The 18,804-nt window shown below is 39.5% G+C and overlaps 1 protein-coding gene and 1 long non-coding RNA gene across 3 annotated transcripts; one reads left to right on the forward strand and one right to left on the reverse strand.

Moving 5' to 3' along the window:
• Window positions 1–1,386: 1,386 nt before the first annotated feature.
• Window positions 1,387–9,491, reverse strand: LOC108891849 (uncharacterized). Of its 2 annotated transcripts, XR_001962377.2 has the most exons (6): window positions 9,328–9,491; window positions 7,193–7,561; window positions 6,400–6,697; window positions 6,000–6,089; window positions 3,809–5,331; window positions 1,387–3,612 (listed from the first exon to the last, which is right to left on the reverse strand). It is a non-coding gene; the product is annotated as an uncharacterized LOC108891849 (long non-coding RNA). The 2 variants fall into 2 exon arrangements; XR_001962376.2 differs by having other exon boundaries at window positions 3,809–6,089.
• A 5,119-nt stretch (window positions 9,492–14,610) lies between these two features.
• Window positions 14,611–17,510, forward strand: LOC108891850 (NXPE family member 3-like). The gene is made up of 5 exons (XM_018689180.1): window positions 14,611–15,151; window positions 15,723–16,018; window positions 16,385–16,455; window positions 16,667–16,873; window positions 16,966–17,510. The coding sequence occupies exons 1-5, from the start codon at window positions 14,702–14,704 to the stop codon at window positions 17,508–17,510; spliced, it is 1,569 nt and encodes a 522-aa protein (XP_018544696.1). The 5' UTR covers window positions 14,611–14,701.
• The last annotated feature ends 1,294 nt before the right edge of the window (window positions 17,511–18,804 follow it).

Consider the following 18,804-nt stretch of genomic DNA (forward strand, 5'->3'; position numbering starts at 1 on the left):
TGTGTGTGTGTGTGAGAGAGAGCATGTATCAAAGGGTGAGGCTTAGACTGGGACACAGAGGGGTGACCCTGGCAGTGTGAAACACAACTTGACAGGACAACTTGGAGGGTATATTACCACAAAGTCACAAGTGTGTGTGTGTGTGTGTGTATGTGTGTGAGATCTCCTCTCTCGCTCTGAGTTGGACCCCTGTTACCGAGCCTCTGCTCACCACGGGGCTCCACACAAACAACATGATAATGTGATAATGAAACAGTTCATAACAGGCTGCAGAGCTGCAGAGTGGGAAAGTACGAGCTCAGGACTTCTCATCAGCCACACACACACACACACACACACACACACACACACACACACACACACACACACACACAGCTGAGGATACAAATGATGAGTGCGTTTGGGAATTACCTGGTAAAGGCTGCCCTCTAGTGGACACATGTGTTTCTTATGGAAACAATGTGTGATTGTCATTTACACATTTCATCATGGCAGTTACTCTATTCAGGGATAATGCACATTAATGATGGTAAATATGCCAGATGTAGAAAATAAGGCTGATTTTAATTTCAGCCTGAAAATAGTGAAACAGAGAGACAGACAGTAAAAAAAGGGAAAGGGAAAATTCATAATCCTTCAAAATGAAGACAAATTAACCACAACCTATTGGAAGAAGTTAATTTTTTAAAGATAACAATTCATTAATTTTGTTAATTATTAACGACAGCATCTGTGCACATCACATATGTGCACTTGAAGAAAAAAGTGATTTTTAAAAAATCTTATTAAAGAACTTGGGGAGTGTGTATTCATGAGAAAGTTGAAACCTGTTGCAGAGTCAATGCTGTGACTCCATGAGCTTTAAAATAAATCAGTCTCAGTGATTCTAAAGTATATATATATATATATATCTATATATATATATATATATATAATAATCGCTTAAGTCATTTTTTCAGATTTTTCAGGAAACATAAAAACTGAACCATTTGTTGAATATATGATATTTACTAACAATTTTAATCAAAACAGTTATAACAGCAGATGCCTATTGATATACAAACAACAAGGTCAGTCAAACATGGAACATGAGAGAATTTAATTACTTAGGCAAATTAAAACTGTTTAAGTCACACTCTTGACATAGGCAGTTATACCAAAGGGGTAGAATGGCACGATCTGTTTAACTGAGGATGTAGGCAATTTTACCAGAGGTGGCCAGCATCATGAGGAGATGATTTAGGCAAAAAAATTAGACTTAGGCAATTATTTTAAGAGGGTGACGAATATATATATATATATATATATGTAAAGTTTTTTTTTTCAAACTTTATGTTGTAGATTTGATTGTAAATGAATAAAATTACCATTCATTTCCCATCACTCCACAATCAATAACCAATTTATTAAAAATTAAATTAACTGAAATCAATAACTCTAATTCACAAAAGTATTCAGACCCTTTGCTGTGGCTCTCCAGATTGTGTTCAGGTGCATCCTGTTTGCTTTAATTATCCTTGAGTTGTGTCACAGAACCTGCTGGAAGGACAAACCAAACAACCATCAAACAGCCAAACAGCATTAAAGGACTCTGACAGCTTGAGAACCACCATGAAGTTGACAAAGAGATTTGATGATGATTGCAGGTTTTGCACTGTTCATTTCTTCAGAGAGTTGAGGAGTTTTCTGCCGCTGTGACAGAAACAGGAACAGAAACTTAGTTTTCCTCAAACATGATTCTGAATTATCTGTGCAACAGGAACCAGCCCCCGAGAGTCAGGCTGATGTTTGTTCTGCTTTAGATCAGCTATGTTGATGTCAAAGTACTAGTCCTGATCAACACATGGTTCTGAAGGTAAAACCATTGTTACTGTCTTTGGCGCTCTAGTCATTAATCCTTTGTGTTTCAAGAGGTCAAAGAACAATCTTTCAGATTTCTTATCAACAAACATTTTCCCGATCAGTGTGATCAAAAGCAAACACAAGTGTTTCTGAATATGACGTTGAAAATACTTGTGGTTTTCTATACGTTTGAGACGCACATCCCATGGAAACAGGAAACTGGTGAAAGAGTTTCTATGCATTGACCACTTCATGCTACATTAGAGTCAGACAGCACTTTGTAAAACAATTGTTCTTTGTTTTGTTCTCTCGCCTCTTTGGAAGCGGGTCCTGGGCTCGGTTTGTGGACCAACAGGAAGCTGTTGGGCCCCTGATCAAAGCAGACTGGGGCCTGAGCACTGTCAGTCCCAGTGTTTCTGCTGCAGCATTCTGTTTGGGATTATCACACCTGTGGTTCAGGGATTAATCCCAGCAGAGACATGGGAACCAGGGACAAGAGGGCTGCAGAGGTCGAGGGCAGAGATGGAGGAGGGGCATACTGACAAGTACATCCCAGGACTTTGTCCCCATGAGTCTTTAGGTGCCTTTTAATATTTTAGGACAACCTGTTGGAAAGGATGGAGGCAGGTGTAGCAGAACCTCGGCCTCCGCACAATCACCCATCTGCTGCTGAGTTTTTATGTTACAGTCAGTTTTTCCACCAGTGACTGAACTGATGCCTAACGCAGGAAAAGATCATGAGTCCATTTTTAGTAGTGGAGTAGTAGTGTTAGATAATTGCCAGTCAAAGCAGCCGTTGACCAACAAGAGAGGATCTTTAATACTCTGTTATCTGACTCCGGACTGTCTGAGTGTGACCACAGCAGTATCATATGTCAATATCAGCTCTTTCCGTCTTTTACTGACCATGCAGAAAATCCTCTCCTTGTTTGTTTAGCTAATTCCCATGGCATTTCTCCAAGTGCATTCCTCCTGAGACAGTTTGTCTAACAGCTTAATGTCTCCAGCCTCCTTTATCTTAAAAAAAAAAAAAAAAAAAAATCAAGAGCAATCCCTTCAAAGCTGCTGTCCATCGAGCTCAGGTCCTCCCCCAGTGGAATGATCTTTAGTTCTGATTCCCTCTAACCCCCCACATCTATTCTCTCACTTTATTTCAGAAACGCTGGCTTGTGCCGTGGGTCTGACAGGAGGTAACAGCCTGTTTCTATCTGTTGTGAGCTGGTTCACGTTAACTCTTCAGTATTATGGACAGAGTTAAGAAGTGCTTTCATTTTGAAAAGCAAGACAGTAGCCAGTGCTATTTATATGGCAGCTTCATATGAGGCTAAAGAGCGACCTCTACTGTTTGAATAAATGATGACAGCTTCCCCCTAAACTAAACTAAACTAAAAACAGAGAACTGCTGTTATTAGAGTCTCACTGTTGAGCAACAGCTTTAACTGTCTCTGTGGAAAGTTTTACTTTACAGGTGATTTGCAGTGATATGATATGTAGGTGTATACATTAGCCTTCATATATTCCATACATGTATTGATGATTTTTTTCTGGATAAGGTTTAGTTGCAATTAATTGTAAATAATAAAATAGAAGTTATAATGTGTTTAAAATGGTTTGGTCTTTGTGACTCATGAACTCCTCATGTGTGAGAACCTGGTAAACTCTGCACTGTTGCTCCAGCAGGTGTCAGCACATGATTTAGTTTATGACTGTAAACACAGAGCTTAATTCACTGTAGGTGAGTTTTTGTTGTTGACCTCTGAGCTTTGGTTCCTAGAATCAGAGGAAAATATTTTATTATTATTATATTTCAAATATAACAACATCAGGGTAACACATGCAGGAGTTCAGGTAACTGTAAACTACAAACAGAGGAAAACTTTGTGCTGCTGCAGTGGTATTATACTGGACAGTGTCTAACTGGTATAACTATGTCAGATGTGTTTGAGAATATAATACATTTACTCACATTTTCTGCACTCGTTCACAAGTGATGGAGCAGATACAATGACTGCAACCCCTGCAGCTGGGTCTTCCAGTCCTCACCTGTAAAATAACAGAGTAACATGCTGCTTTATTTAGGATTTGAACCTCTGATTTGTGACATTAATCAACTGGCTCTAGTTTGGTATTAAATCAGGATTCAGTTCAAAACTCGATCACAGTTCAATAGACTCACGATTGATTTTAATGAAGAAAGGATGAAAACAAACCAAAATCTTAGAGTTCTTATTATTCCTTCTTAATATAAACTGCAAACATAAAATCTCTTACAGTGTTTTCCTTATTGAAAACTGATGAAATCTTTCTTGTAGTTGTGAATCTGAAGGGATTCCTTTGAATCTGTGACATCTCTGATGCAGAGAAGTAACAAAAACCTGTTGTTGACATTGCTTCCATCCTTCGAGACTGACCGCAGCTTTTGTAAAATGAGTAAAATGAGCTAATCTGTTAATCTTATCACTTTATGTGATTAATATTTTTAATACTAATATACTTTCTTAAAATAAATTTCTGATCGCCTGGAACAAATCAATCAATCAATCAAAAGTCACACAGATATGATTTCACATAAAAATTCATAACAACAGTTTTTTTTTTTTTAGCATTCTATATTTATTGGATAGGAAACAGCAACTGACCACAAACAACAAACAACAACAAATAAAGGTCCCTGACTGGACTCAGGTCTGGGTCTTAAAGCTGCAGACCCCTCAAAACACCTCCACTAAAAAATGTTAAGTGCTCTTTCTTAGAAAAATGATTGAAGCTGTTCAGTAGAAAATCTTTCTTTGTAACCGTACATGATTGCAGAGTGTCGATGGTTCTGCTCATTCCAGTCGGAGGTAGTTATGTTACAAAAGAAAAACAGCATTTCTCAAGTGTTAACTTGGATGTTATGAAGCAATGTGAAAAAAATAAATGCATGATTGTGACAATTTAAGACCTTTGATCAACGGGACAGACAGTTTAACACAAATGAAGTGGATTTATACCTTTTAAGATTTTAAAGACTCCTGGCTTCAGTGTTGTAGGATAAGGAACAAACACTGGTCTGACAGTTAAGTTGTTCTTCATACACAGCTACAATAAGTGGTGCTGGAGTTTTGACCTTTGAAGTCAGGAAAAGTCGTTCCTGAAATCTGTAGTATTTAGCATTCTTGATTAAAAGCTTAGAGTAATATGATTATTCAGTCATTAAATACGTTGCCTTCAGCAGTTCTGATCTGTTCTGCTCTTATTTGTCTTTGTCACTTTCCATGCTGTTTACTTCATCTAAAATTTTCAGGCTGTCACTTTTTTCGTGTCCTGCGTCATTACCAGCAGGAGCGTTATCGCAGGTCACACCATGTGCAGCACCATCACTCTTCCCTGTGGGACGGTGATGTGCAGTTTGATTCCCTGCTAGAGAAACTGTTTCCTCACGAACATTTTGCTCAGGTGAATCTCAGCTTCCTGCTGAGCCAGATGAGTTTTTTGTTGATTGTTTGTCTGGAAGAGAAATGTTGGAGTCATGACAGTGGAAGAAAACAGCAGAGACAAACATTTTATCTTGTTTTTAGCCAGGCTGGCGTCATAGCTTGAGGGTTGCCTAACAGACACCTGAGACTTCCTGATAGAGAATTGTTGTATTTGCATCTTTACTACAAAGAACACTGAGCTTTACTGCTTCATCTCTGACTGCTGCTCAGTTTCTTTTAAGGAGGATATTAATGTTAAGTGACCGTTGTGACCATTTTTTTATTTTTATCAGAAGAAACTGAATCAGCAGCGCCTTTATTCAGCCCTGAGTAGTGTCTGCAGGTATACCTGTCAGGTTACATGCAGCCCCAACAACCTTCATCAAAAAGGCAGGCGGCCTGGATGTAGCCTTAGAGGCAAATCTGAGGACAGAAGTCTGCAAAACATTTTCATCAGCGTTGATCTTCTCACATTCGTTCATACAGACCCAATCAACCCGAAACAATAATGGTGAAGGGAACATTCTGTTGACCTTCAACAGTCTCAGCAAATGTTCAGATCTCCTCAAAGGTGACTTGTTCCAGGACAGATGACCAAGCAACATATAACACATCCATGTGACTAAACACTGAAGTATTACTCATTCAAACACTTAATGTTACATCAAACATTCAAAGGAAAGTAAAAGGAACACTTACTTCTGTAGCACAGGTACAAAACCACAGAAAAACAAACAATCAAGGCCAGAATAAAAAGAACAACAACAGCTGTTGGATGAAATCTTGCTCCTGAAACAAAGACAAATGAAACACAAGAGCTGTCACAGTACTTCAACATATGGAAACAATAAATCAGATAACAGTGAGCTTTAAGAAATATGACTGCAAATCAGGATAGAATAGGATTATCCTTTGTTAATTTCCTTAAGAGAAACACTGGCATCAAGGCAACATTCAGCTTCTCCACAGATGCATGTACAGTCAAAACTACAATCAACATTCAGCATTAACATTTATTTTACATTTCAATGAGCATGAATGCAGAGGAATAATAAAGAAAAAAATGCAATTTTAAAAGGAAATGTGAACATGTAAGTACCTGAAGAAAGAGTCACATCTTTAGTTGTACTCAGTGTCTGGTTTGAAGTCGGGTTGTAAACTGCACAGGTCATTTTGGATGACCCTGTGATGTTGACTGTGCTCCTGATGCTGTAGGTTTTTCCCTCTACAGAGAACATGATGGTCCGAACTTCATGTGGTTCCAGTGTGCGCTCATATCCTTGTAGATGGTCCCTGGACCTCCATATGACTTCGAGGTTCAGGGTACCCTCCCTTTGTTCTGCAGGTCGCTGTCATCTCTTTTTGGTTTATCTCAATTTTAGGCTCCTGAAAAGGAACTGCAAATGAGTCTAGATTAGTTTATTGTGATTTTTCTTGTGTATGAATATGTGAACATTCAGGAAGATATACACATAAAGACTGAAGTACATCAGAAACATATGGTCATTTTATAGTTACAATAAAAGGATATTTACAGTGACAAGAAAAAGTAAGTGAACCCCTCAAAATCATCTTGTCCATATTGAAAACATAATTCAAACATTCACAGTGTAGGCTGGAAACAGTATGTGAACCAATGCAATGACATCAACAAGAGCTAACAGGACTCAGGAGTTATCAAACCTTTAGTCCAATCAATGAAACCAGATCGGTTTGGGTTAGAGCTACTTTGACTCATAAAAACACTCAAACATTATGTGTTGAATCTGAAAAGGGTCAGAAGACTTGTAGAAGAATTGTTCACCAACTGGTTACCTCCACCAGCTCACCATCATCAAGAAGAAAAGAACTTAAATCAGTTTTTCATCAGCCATTAACAGGAAGGTACTGACCTGCTACATACACAGTCACTGGACAGAGTCTTTTAGGGTTCATTTTTTCTACAAAAATAACTTCCAGGGAGGTGTTGTCATTCAGCGTCAGTGGATCAATGACAAGTGAGAAGTTTCCAAAAGGTAATTGATCAGCAAAGATTTTAGTCTTATTTTTAAACAGCTGGTTTTGGTGTATAGACTCTTCCTTTCCGTTTACATAAGCATGGAGAACAGTGTTGTTCAGGCTCTGCCAGTATATGAAACTATCATTAGGCTGGAATGGTTCAGGGAAGATGTGCTGGCATGGCCAGAGCCATGGAGCTCCTCTGGTTCCATTGACAATGACATTTTCAGATGATAAAGGCAGAAACAGCAGCAAAAGGAAAACTGTGAAGAAAGAAAGAAAAGATTCAGTAAAAGAAAACAACTTGTGGATGCACACACCATGGACACATAGTTGGTCTTATTAAAGTCTTTCTACTCTGCTTGGAAAATTAGTGGATATGTGGATGTTCACACAGTCTCAGTACACAAAGTCTCTTACACTAAATGGGTTCAAGGAAAGATGAACATCTCTCTCGTCCTTTGTCCTTTTCACACACATTTCCATTAAAGCCTCCTGCAGTGAATGTGAAATTCAATAAGACATGAAGGAAACATTCTACAGGTGCAGCACTGAGTGCTCAACATGCTTTTTCATGCACACAAGATATAATTCCTTCAAAGGTTTTGATTAATTGGCTCCAACGTTCATGCACATGAGATAAGTGTATGTACCTAGAGTCAGAGCATCAATGAATGATTCTCACCAGCTCTGTTATCCTCAACACTTATTGGTCAGTCTATGCTGAAGGCCTTTCTTTTCACAACAACCTGTGCTCATGACAACAGAACCCTTTTAGACTTTTAGCCATCTCTGCCCCCTCAGTTCCCCTCCACCCTAGTCTCCAGTCACTTCTCATTTTCCTCCATCTCCATGTACTACCTCTGTCACAGCTGCAGTTCTCCTTCGGTCCACAAGATGTCTCCCTGTCGCACTTGCTCACGTTTTTTCCCAGTTTGAATCCCTTCAGTTCCCCTCCCACTCACCTGATCCTACTTCACTCCTCACCCACTCTGTGTATACACATGCCTTTGTCACAAGTCTGGTCATGTTTCTGTTTTTGTTCCTGTGAACCTGTGTTTATTTCACTCTTTGCTGGTAACTGGATTCCTCCTAACAAAACATTTCCTGCTCCACTGGTCCTGTATGCCTGTAAAACCTTATTATTATTATTATTATTATTATTTTCAATTCATTTCTTCTCTAATCTGGATTTCAACTGTAAGTTTGTTTGTTTAGATTCCGAGAAACTGTAATAATGAGAAGGACACAAGCAGGTTTTTGACTGATGGGGAAATCACCAGTGGAAATTGCACCATTGATTCACTTCCTCTTTATAGAGGATAGTTTGCAGAGTTTGACACATATATTGACATTACAGGAAGAAAGGCAGCGGTATATCCAGGATGACACACCAAAATGGGAAGAACTCGTTATTTTATCAGTGACATAGTTCATAAGAAGTGACAGAAAGAAAATCCCTCTGACCACAGACAAACAAGTGTATATGAAGCTCAGAGCTCAGTCAGGACTGTCTGTCTAAATCACTCTCTCTGAACCTCACCTGCTAATTCATTTTCATCCAGTCTCTTTCTCCTGGGCACAATAAATATGATTCTTCTTCAGATTTGTCTCTCCTGACTGAGCCGCATCTGAGGCTGATAATGTCTGATAAAAAATGTGTTTAACGATCATCTAAAGAAGAAGATTTTGCTGTGGTATATTCTTGTGTGAGACAGCTGTGAGTGGAAAGTTAGGACAGATCACCCACACACATTTCTGAAACAGTGAAGTCAGTAAAGTGAATGTTCATCTAACTGGTGTCACTAAAAGCTAACAAGAAAAGACAGTAAATATATGAGAAAACTCCCAGAAGGATCAGGAGTGGACAGAAACCAGCTGCTCCTCATGAAACAGAAAACAGAAAATCTCACACTGATGGTAAAACAAGATGAGTTTTGACAAATATGAACTCTTTTATTTTCATAACTGTACTGCATTGCAAGGTGTCTTTTTAGGTGTGTGAAGGTATAAAGTGATAATATCTCACCGAGCGAGACGGCAGATTGCTTCATGATTCCAACCCTGATGGGAACAGCAGCTTAACTTCAAAGTTCACAGGAAGCTGAAAGAAAGAAGTGGTCAGTCATGGTGCAGAGAGGCTGAGAGCTGCACGGCCGGAGGAACAAAGTGATACGAGAACAGTTCAGTTCCTTTTAACTTGTTGTCTGTCTGCCCCTCCCTCTCTCTCTCTCTCTTCTCTCTTTCTCTCTCAGTTCAATTCAAAGGTGCTTTCTTCAGTTCAATTCAGTTCAGTTTAATTCTATTTAAATAGTGCAGAATCACAACAAAAGTCATCTCAAGGCAATTTTCATACAGAGCAGGTCTAGACCATACTCTTAAAATATGGTGTTTACAAAGAGAGACCCAACAGATCCAGCATGAGCAGCACTAGGCGACAGTGGAAGAGGCAGAAACCCAGAACATAGCATAACGGATTCCATGTTAAAAAAAAAAAGTAATGTGATACCAATTATACAGTAGGAGTAATGATAGTAGTGATAATTTAAAGTATTAACTGCTAACACAGCAATACAACTAATAGCAGTGTAAGTCATTTCTAATTCTAGCAGCAGGTGTTGAGTGGAGTTGTAGGAGCAGCAGGAGACTTGTCATCACAGATCAGACTCTACAGCTCCAGAGGCAGAAATACCTGCAGAAAGAGACAGAAGAGGAGACAGAGACAGAAGAGCACAATACTACAGAAAGGGAAGATACTGAGTTAGAGATGGATGAGAGGAGAGAGAGAAAAAAGAGAGAGAGAGAGAGAGAGAGAGAGAGAGAGAGAGAGAGAGGAGCTCAGTGCATCATGGGAGATCTCCCAGCAGTCTAGGCCTATAGCAGCATAACTAAGGGATGGTTCAAGCCTGAGCCAACCCTAACTATAAGCTTTATCAAAGAGGAAAGTTTTAAGCCGACTCTTAAAGGTACAGAGGGTGTCTGCCTCCTGGACCCAAACTGGGAGAAGGTTCCACAGTAGAGGAGCCTGATAACTGAAGGCTCTGCCTCTCATTCTACTCCTGGAAACTCTGGGAACCACCAGTAAACCAGCATTCTGAGAGCACAGAGTCCTGGTGGGATTGTAGGGGACTATGAGATTGGGACTCAATGTAGAGAGGCTAGTTCCTGTCAGTAATGGTGCTGCAGCATTTTGGATCAGCTGCAGAGTCTTTAGAGAGTTGTTGGGGCAGCCTGATAATAATGAATTACAGTAGTCCAGCCTAGAAGTAACAAATGCATGGACTAGTTTTTCTGCATCTTTTTGAGACAGGCAATGTCTGACTTTGGTGATATTACACAGGTGAAAGAAGGCAGTCCTAGAAGTTAGTTTTATATGTCAGCTAAAGGACATATCCTGATCAAAGATGACTCCAAGGTCCTTTCTTAGCATAAAAGAAAAAAAAAAAACACTGTATGTATGTGCAGCAAATTATATGGATGTGTGTGTCTCATGTCAGTGTCGCATGTCATGTTGACACATTTCAGGCAGCAGATTTCTCCTGTTTTTAATTTGGAATCACAGAGCTGAAATGGTTAAAATAAATGTTCCTCATTCTGCTGAATGATTCACAGTCTAAGAGGAAGTGCACCTCTGTCTCAACCTCACCTGTTGAGCAGTGACCACACGCTCAGGTTTCTTTCAGTTTCCATGGGTTTTTGTTTTTTCTTCCTCCTTCAGTTTGTGGTCACAGAGCCTGAACTGGCTCAGGATCTGCCTCTGCTGACATATTGTCACTTTGGAATCTCTCTTTAAGGACAGATGACATTCTGATCTACTTTGGCCTTTAGTTTTTTCAAATCAGATTGCTGTTTGGTGAGCAGTTGGACAACAGTTGTGCTCACTCTGGATAACACAACCAAATATTATCATTTGGAAGTTCTAAACTCTTCTCTCAATTGCATTCAGAGCTCTTTTTCCTTTAATGCATTCACTGTGTCCAATAATTTGATCATTTATGGTCAAATGGTGTTTGTTTTCCTGACACCTGTGGCTTCATGATATTAGTTTTCTTCTTACTAACTGCCAGGGCCCAGTTCTGGCAGCATCTTTGTACTGTGTCCAGCTGTGGTGGTATTCTGTCTTTAGGAGGAGACAGTAAGAAAAGGTCTCTGCTGCTGATGGCGTAATGGAAGGTTGGTGGACAGGTCTTGAAGAGGGTGAAGGCTTTCTTTGGTTGTACTTCATGTTTCTTTCGATCCCTCCTTCATATATTCTTCTCTGTTATGTCACAATCTCTCACTCTTGAGCTGAGTTCACTTTATTGCCATTACAGTAAACACTGTTGGGAACCCACATCTCCCTGAGCACCAGCACAGAGATGCACAGAGATATAGTAGATGAAAGTAAAAGTGAGAAGGGAATGTTTCAGGAACAGGAAACTCATGATAAAGACATCGTGTAATACAACTCTGGCCTGTTCAACCAGCTGAATAAAATAGACCTGTTTCTCGTGTCATACTGATAACATGCAACCATGTCAAACAAGTTCAAGTTTATTCATCACTGCAACAAACAAGAATAATAATAGTAGTAATAATAATAGTGACATACTGCACAACCCACGCAGCCAACATCTGCCTTACATGTTGGTGTTGAGAAGCTTAATGGACATAAGCAGGAATAAATGTTGGTAGAGGTTGAGCCTGCTCTTGGGAACCAATCTTCTACCAGAAGCTAAAAGCTATAACTCTGGGTGGAGAATATGAACATGTACACTGGTGAACTGCTGAAAGCATTTATAAAATAATACAATTAGACATCATTCAGTTCAATCAAAGTGTGCTGTACACCACATGTTTGAAGTGGATTCTCTTAAGTTATTGTAACTGGATTGATCAGGACACGTTCTTTAACTACCCCGTAAAACAAACTTGAAGGACTGCCTTTTTTCACAAAGAAGATCTTGTTTAGGCCGCCAGGCTCAGTCAAACAAGAAATACCTGCTGCGTCACTGAAGCCTGGTGAAGTGCCAATACTACTTAAAATATGTTGCATGCCTGTTACAAGTATTTACTGTTTACTGGGATAGAAACTTCTTCCTGTGAAATCCACAGTCTAATGAAAGGACCTGCTCCTTGTAAACACTATAACTCAGGAGCAGAGGGGGGTTATGATCATGATTCACATTTGTTGGATACTGAATTGGTGACACTAATCTTGAATCTGGTGATTGTATAGATCTTCTGTGCTGCCAGGTTTAAGATGTAAACTTCCACTAAAGCTGGTATTTCTAGTTTTTTCCCCCTTTTTTAAGCTGTCCCTGTCAGATATAGTTACAGTGCTTTCTATAGGATGTGGGTGTGGTTAAGAACATAAGTCATCAGCAAGATGAGACACTGCTGCAGGGCGGTGGGTGGTCACCCCCCTCAAACTCAGTTCCTGCAAGTCATGAAAACAGAATAAACTTTCCTGCAAACCAGCAAAATCAGCGACACGGCCACACTGAGATTTCATCAGTGTGTTCTCTCCAAACAGTATCTCAGCTGAGGTAAGACACGTGATATGATAAAATTCATCCGCCTGGAACTGAAGCTTTGATTCACAGACATCAGGAAAGCTTGATGTCACAAATCATTGAGAAACGTACACACTAGAGGTTTGTGTGGTTTACAAGTATCTGCATTTTGTGCTTTTTAATACTTTTGTCCACAACATTTAAGAGGAAAACATTGTAGTTTGTACTCCATTACATTTACTCTACTGACTGTTTACTACTTTATATACTTTATCTATCATAATACATCATAATTTACTGGTTGATTATATTTGTATTAATCTGAATCTGGAAAGTAACTGGTGACTAAAACTGTAAAATAATAATGTCAATTCTTGTGTTGGTGTAAAGCTGCTATTTTCAGATGTAAATAGTGACACTTGTATCATAATGGTTGACATTTTAAACTCTTGGTGAAATAATGAAAACACAAAGGTAATAACTTCCCCAACAAAGACTGTAACTTTTTAAAACTTTTAAGTTAAACGTTAAGTTAAAAGTTTATATGTCCAGTAGCAACCTTGTTTTCTACAAAATGTATTTGGCAAAATTGACATCATATGAATGAAATTTCTAAAATACAGGTTGGTTATTAAGCCTAGACTTTAGTGGTGGTTCAGAGAAAATGTGCTGCTTCTGAAACATGATACCATTGTCCTGTATATGTTCCTCATATTTATCTTTCTTTGTGTCCGTACAAAATGACATTTGAACGTTTCTACACTCAAGAAAAACGCCCAGGTCCTGTTGGAGAACCAGCAGGTCCGGCTCTGCTGGTTCTCCAACAGGACCTCTTCACATCTGCGAGCCAGTTTGGTCATCCTAAACAAGACTTTACAGTTTAAGTCTGCAAGATTCATCTACTTAACTATAACTAACTAGCAGAGGGACAGTGTCTGTGACTCATCTGTAATGATCTGATCTGAGAGTGAAAACAGATTTTGTACAAATTGTTGTAAAGGTAACTTTGCACATTGTGTGTCACATTGCAATATCCAGATGAATTCAAATATTTACATGATGTATTTTTTATTTCAGCACCAGACTGAGTGGACACAGTTCTACACTGCAGCCAGAGAAGATATGAATATCAACATTTGTCTTCCAAAGTATGGTGCCATCTTCCTTTTTCTAGCTGTGTTTGTCTTAATCTTTTCGCTACGTAACATGGACGTCCTAAAGGTGAGAACTGGCTTTTGACTAGAGTTGTTTGAACGGGGGACCTTGTTCGGTTTGACTTCAGGATTTTGTTTTCAAATGCAATGGAATGTTCTCTTTAAACTTTTGCACATTAATGTGATTTAGGTTGAATGATAGTTTTCCTCACTGTCCTGCACTGTGATCGAGTGGCAGCAGCAGTTCCTACAATTAAAGAATAAGTCTGGGATCATTCTATAGTTTTGCCACACAAACCTTTACAAACAATTTGATCTTTAAGAAATATGGCTCTTTCAATTGTTAAACTACAGATAGTGCAGAGTACCTCAGATATTTCTTCATCATTGTCAGTTCACGTTTACTAAATAGTGTCACTGTAAATCTACATATTTCATAGCTTAAATGAATTTGTGTGTGTTCATGGTTATAAATGTACGTGAAGAGATTTTCAGTGTATTTTCTGCAGAATTTTACTGTATAGATGTGGGCAGCAATATTTAAGGCTGTAGCAGCCTATTTCAATTATTAAAACTGACAGTAGGGATATTATGATTGTAGAGAAACAGCAGAGGAAATCAGCGGAGTCTAGGAAAAGACCATGAGACTGTGATGTTTTCTAGACTTAGTGTGGTTCATACAAATATTTAATTTGTCTTTTTGCTACAAGATCCTTTTGTTCAGTTTAATTAACTTTTCTTCTGTACATGTTTGATGCATCTTTCTCACTGTCAGCAGAAAGCCAGCTCCGCCATCATCACCCCGAGAGTTTCCACTGACTCTGACAAGCATCAAGGCTTTTGCGCCTTCCGACCAGTGACACCTGAGGAGGCTGTGGAAGAAAGCCTCCTACTAGACTCCATTGCTTGGCCTGAAACCTCTCCTCTCGTCTCTCTGGAGCAGACCAGCGATCCTGCCCACAGCACCTTCACAGTTCTCCCGAGGAAGGGGGGAGGACAGTGGCATGTAGGAGACCAGCTGGAGGTTATGATCAAAATGCATGACTTCCAGGGACATCCCAGGAAGTCTGGAGGAGACCTTTTACTCTCCCGACTGCACAACCCGAGGCTTGGTGCAGGTGTGGCTGGCCAAGTGGTGGATCATCTCAATGGCAGCTATTCTGCTGTATTCACTTTAATCTGGGAAGGAGACGCGCAGGTTGAGGTGATGCTAAAAACAATTCAATTCAACACATTCAATGTGATTGTCTTTAAACTGACCCTTTACTGAGCCTCATGCTCCTTAGGTGTTGCTACACCTGTAAACTTTCCCCTCCCACAACGCACATACACAGTTTGCAATGTCAACAGCTGCAGATTTACCACTTGAAATTCTAAGTCATTTTGGAAACAACAGAGTCTCAGTTTTGGACAAAGAACAGGCTTCTCATTTGTAGCCAGCAACCGTAGATTTTATCTAACTAGCTGTTGGTGTCAAGTTTTAACAGCTGTAGCTACTTAGCTGATTCTGCTAAGATTAGCTCTGTGAGCTGGTTGAAAAAAGGCAAGATGTTGATGATACTGAAACAGAGCAGAATAGCCGCTAATGTTAGCCTACAGTCAGACAGTAGCACCCAGAAGGCTTCCAGAAAGTGGAGAATTACTGTAGATATACAGTGGATATTCTAGTCATGCATGGGTTTTTTATTCACCTCATTTCATTATTCATTTTGTACAACAGAAGCACAATAATGCAAATAGGACTTGGTGAAAACTCTGGTTCTCTGTCCTATCAGGTGACGTTGGTTCACCCTAGTGAGGCTATCACACTGCTACGAAGGCTGAACAGGGAAGTGCCAGACAGGATTTACTTCAAAAGCCTCTTCCGCTCAGGATCAAAGACTGAAACGACCACCTGTAACGTATGCCTACGTCCAGCGCAGCGGCCGCTCTGCAACTACACTGACCTCCGTACGGGTGAGCCATGGTTCTGCTACAAACCAAAGAACCTGAGCTGCGATGCCAGGGTCAGACACTTCACTGGAGGATTTGATGAAAACCTCACAGCCAAGGAGAAGAAGCTCTTTCAAAAGTAAGGGAATAGATGGAATAGAATCGATCTTTAGTATAATCGTTTCAAAACAATCAAACAGCATTTAGCAGCTCTTGGAATGACAGAGCAGATAAAATATAAAATAGGTCAAAATAGAAGATTTGGAATTTTAAAATATAAAATAGAGATGAAATGAAATAAAATTCAATAAAAAGATTGTATTGTAAAGATCGAATCTATAGATGTTTACAGTCTAAATAGTCAGTCTGGATTGCATTAGTTCACATTCTTTAAGAAAAGGGGATAATACTAGCTGTGATTCATTCATGTTTTATTGCAAATTTATGCATTTTATGTTGGACTTTTCCAAAGTAACTCATATTCTGATTTTGTGCTTTCCATCAGTAACGTCAACATGAAAGTCCCCATTCGGGCGTCAGGATCTCCCAGTGTCACTGTGCTGCCACACGAGGCAGGTAAAGCATGATTTCTGCCTATAATTACAATAATTCAAAATGAAATATGCTACAGATGTTAGAAACAAAAGAGCTTCTGATTCCATAAAGGAGCAAACTAAAAGCCACCAGCCACCATTTAGTTTTGTAAATAGCGAGTTTTTGATCTTCAAAACATCTTGGGAAGAGATGTGCATTGCAGGACAACGCTTATCCTTTAACTTCTTCTCAGGTCAACCAGAGGTGAGGAGCAGTGTTGTCAAGTCTGGGCCCTCTGGCTATTACTACCAAGGAGCGTGGCGAGCACTAGGTGGCACCGTCGTTCGCCAATTCAATTCTCCCTCTGCAATCAGTCAGTGTCTGAGAAGCAAGATGATTCACGTGCACGGAGACTCCACGGTGAGGCAGTGGTATGAATACCTTGATGCAGCGTTACCAGGTAACTGATCTGATCTGATTTATAGTTTGCAGTTTACAGTATTTGATTTTATTCACACTGTGGCTTCATCTGCTCCTGCTGTCCAACTTTAGATCTCAAGGAATTCAACATACACAGCATGAGGCAAGGTGGACCCGTCATGGCCTTCGACTATAGAAACAACATCTTTCTGAAGTTCCGCTGCCACGGTGCTCCACTCCGTATTGATAGTTTTCCAAGTAGGGAGCTGCATTACGTGGCCAATGAACTGGACAGCTTACCTGGAGGCAGTGACACTGTTGTAGTTCTTGGCGTCTGGGCTCATTTTGGCACTTTTCCCATCGAGGTCTACATCCGGAGGTTGCAGAGCATCCGCAAAGCAGTGGTGCGGCTCCTGGACAGGGCTCCGGGCACGCTGGTGGTCATCCGGACTGGAAACATGAAAACAATGGACTTTATGAAGGCACTGACCAACAGCGACTGGTACTCGATACAGCGTGACAAGGTGCTCAGAGCTGTGTTCAAAGGATTGAATGTTCGTCTGGTGGACGCCTGGGAGATGGTCCTGGCTCACCACCTGCCGCATGACCTCCATCCACAACCTCCCATTATTAAGAATATGGTTAATGTTCTCTTGTCCTACATATGCCCTCAATAGGGTGCCTAGATGATTTTTTAAAATTACATCTTACTTAAAAAGTGTGAATAAACACAAGTTTTAAGCCGATTACTCATTTAGTTGTTCCAGCTACTTTTTTCAAATTATGAAGTATTATGTACTTAATTATTATAATTCTGAACACAAGTTTTAAAGTTGATAACTATTTAAAAAAGTCCAATTAGATTGTCTTCAGTAGTTTTGAGCTTTTTCATGTTTTTGTTCATGTAGTAGCTTTTAAGAAATTAATTAATTCAACAACACATTTTTTAAAAATTCAATAGTTTTAAGGGTAGGTCAAAAGATTTCGGAACACATCTAAATTCAACATAAACAACTGAGACAGCCTCAAACCTGAGTCTGCACTGAGATAAAAGCCAAGTAAAGTGTGATGGAACTTTCCTAAAGTTTCTACTCCTAAGATACATCTGTAATCACCTGAAGTGCACAGACTGGACTGACTACAGTTTTTCTAATCCAGTGAGCACAGGAGAAGAAGTATGGGATGGAAAGCAGCTATAAACCAGGTTGGAGGTATTACAGACACTGATGAATGATCACACTGCCAGGTTGGAAGTTGCAGGAAATCACAAACTGAAGTAGAATCAGATGAGGCAGATTAAGAGAAGGTTATACTTCTATAACATCTATGTTAAATTTTATGGGATCTAATTATAATAGGCTGCGATTTGAAGGCACTTGATGAGCCTTGACTTAATTTGGGGGAAGAAAACTGATACACTTCAGCTGGCATTGGGGACAGAGACCACTTCATTTAATTTTAAAATAAAGCATTAGAATATCCAAAATGGTGTTTTTAAATGAGAGTAATACATAATCAATGACACAAATTGGATTTTGAAACTCAATGATTCAATGGTCAGATGATTATAGAAAAACAGAGTCATTTAATTTAATTTAAATTAATTTGATTTAAAACACCAAACTCACAACTGATGGTTAAAACTCAATGAAATGTTTAAGGTGAAAACTTGTATATGAAAGGAGTCACCTGTCAGTCAGTGATAGAGGAACGTCTGCACGTCCAGACAAACTTTTCCAAAAAGTAACAAGAGGAATCAGAACATGTACCGACAGCTCTCAGTCTCTGTTCCATCTCAGTGTTCTGATCTTTATCAGACTTCAGCAGACAAACAACTCCCTCTGATTCCTGATTAACACATGGAACCACCACAAAGCTGTTGACAAAATAAACATATTCATATACAAGAGGTACTGTTACCCAGTTAAAGTGAACACACTGACACAGATGGAAGCCAATCTGTACGTTCAT

The sequence above is a fragment of the Lates calcarifer genome, linkage group LG1, assembly GCF_001640805.2.
Source record: "Lates calcarifer isolate ASB-BC8 linkage group LG1, TLL_Latcal_v3, whole genome shotgun sequence".
NCBI classification, from domain to species: Eukaryota; Metazoa; Chordata; class Actinopteri; family Centropomidae; genus Lates; species Lates calcarifer.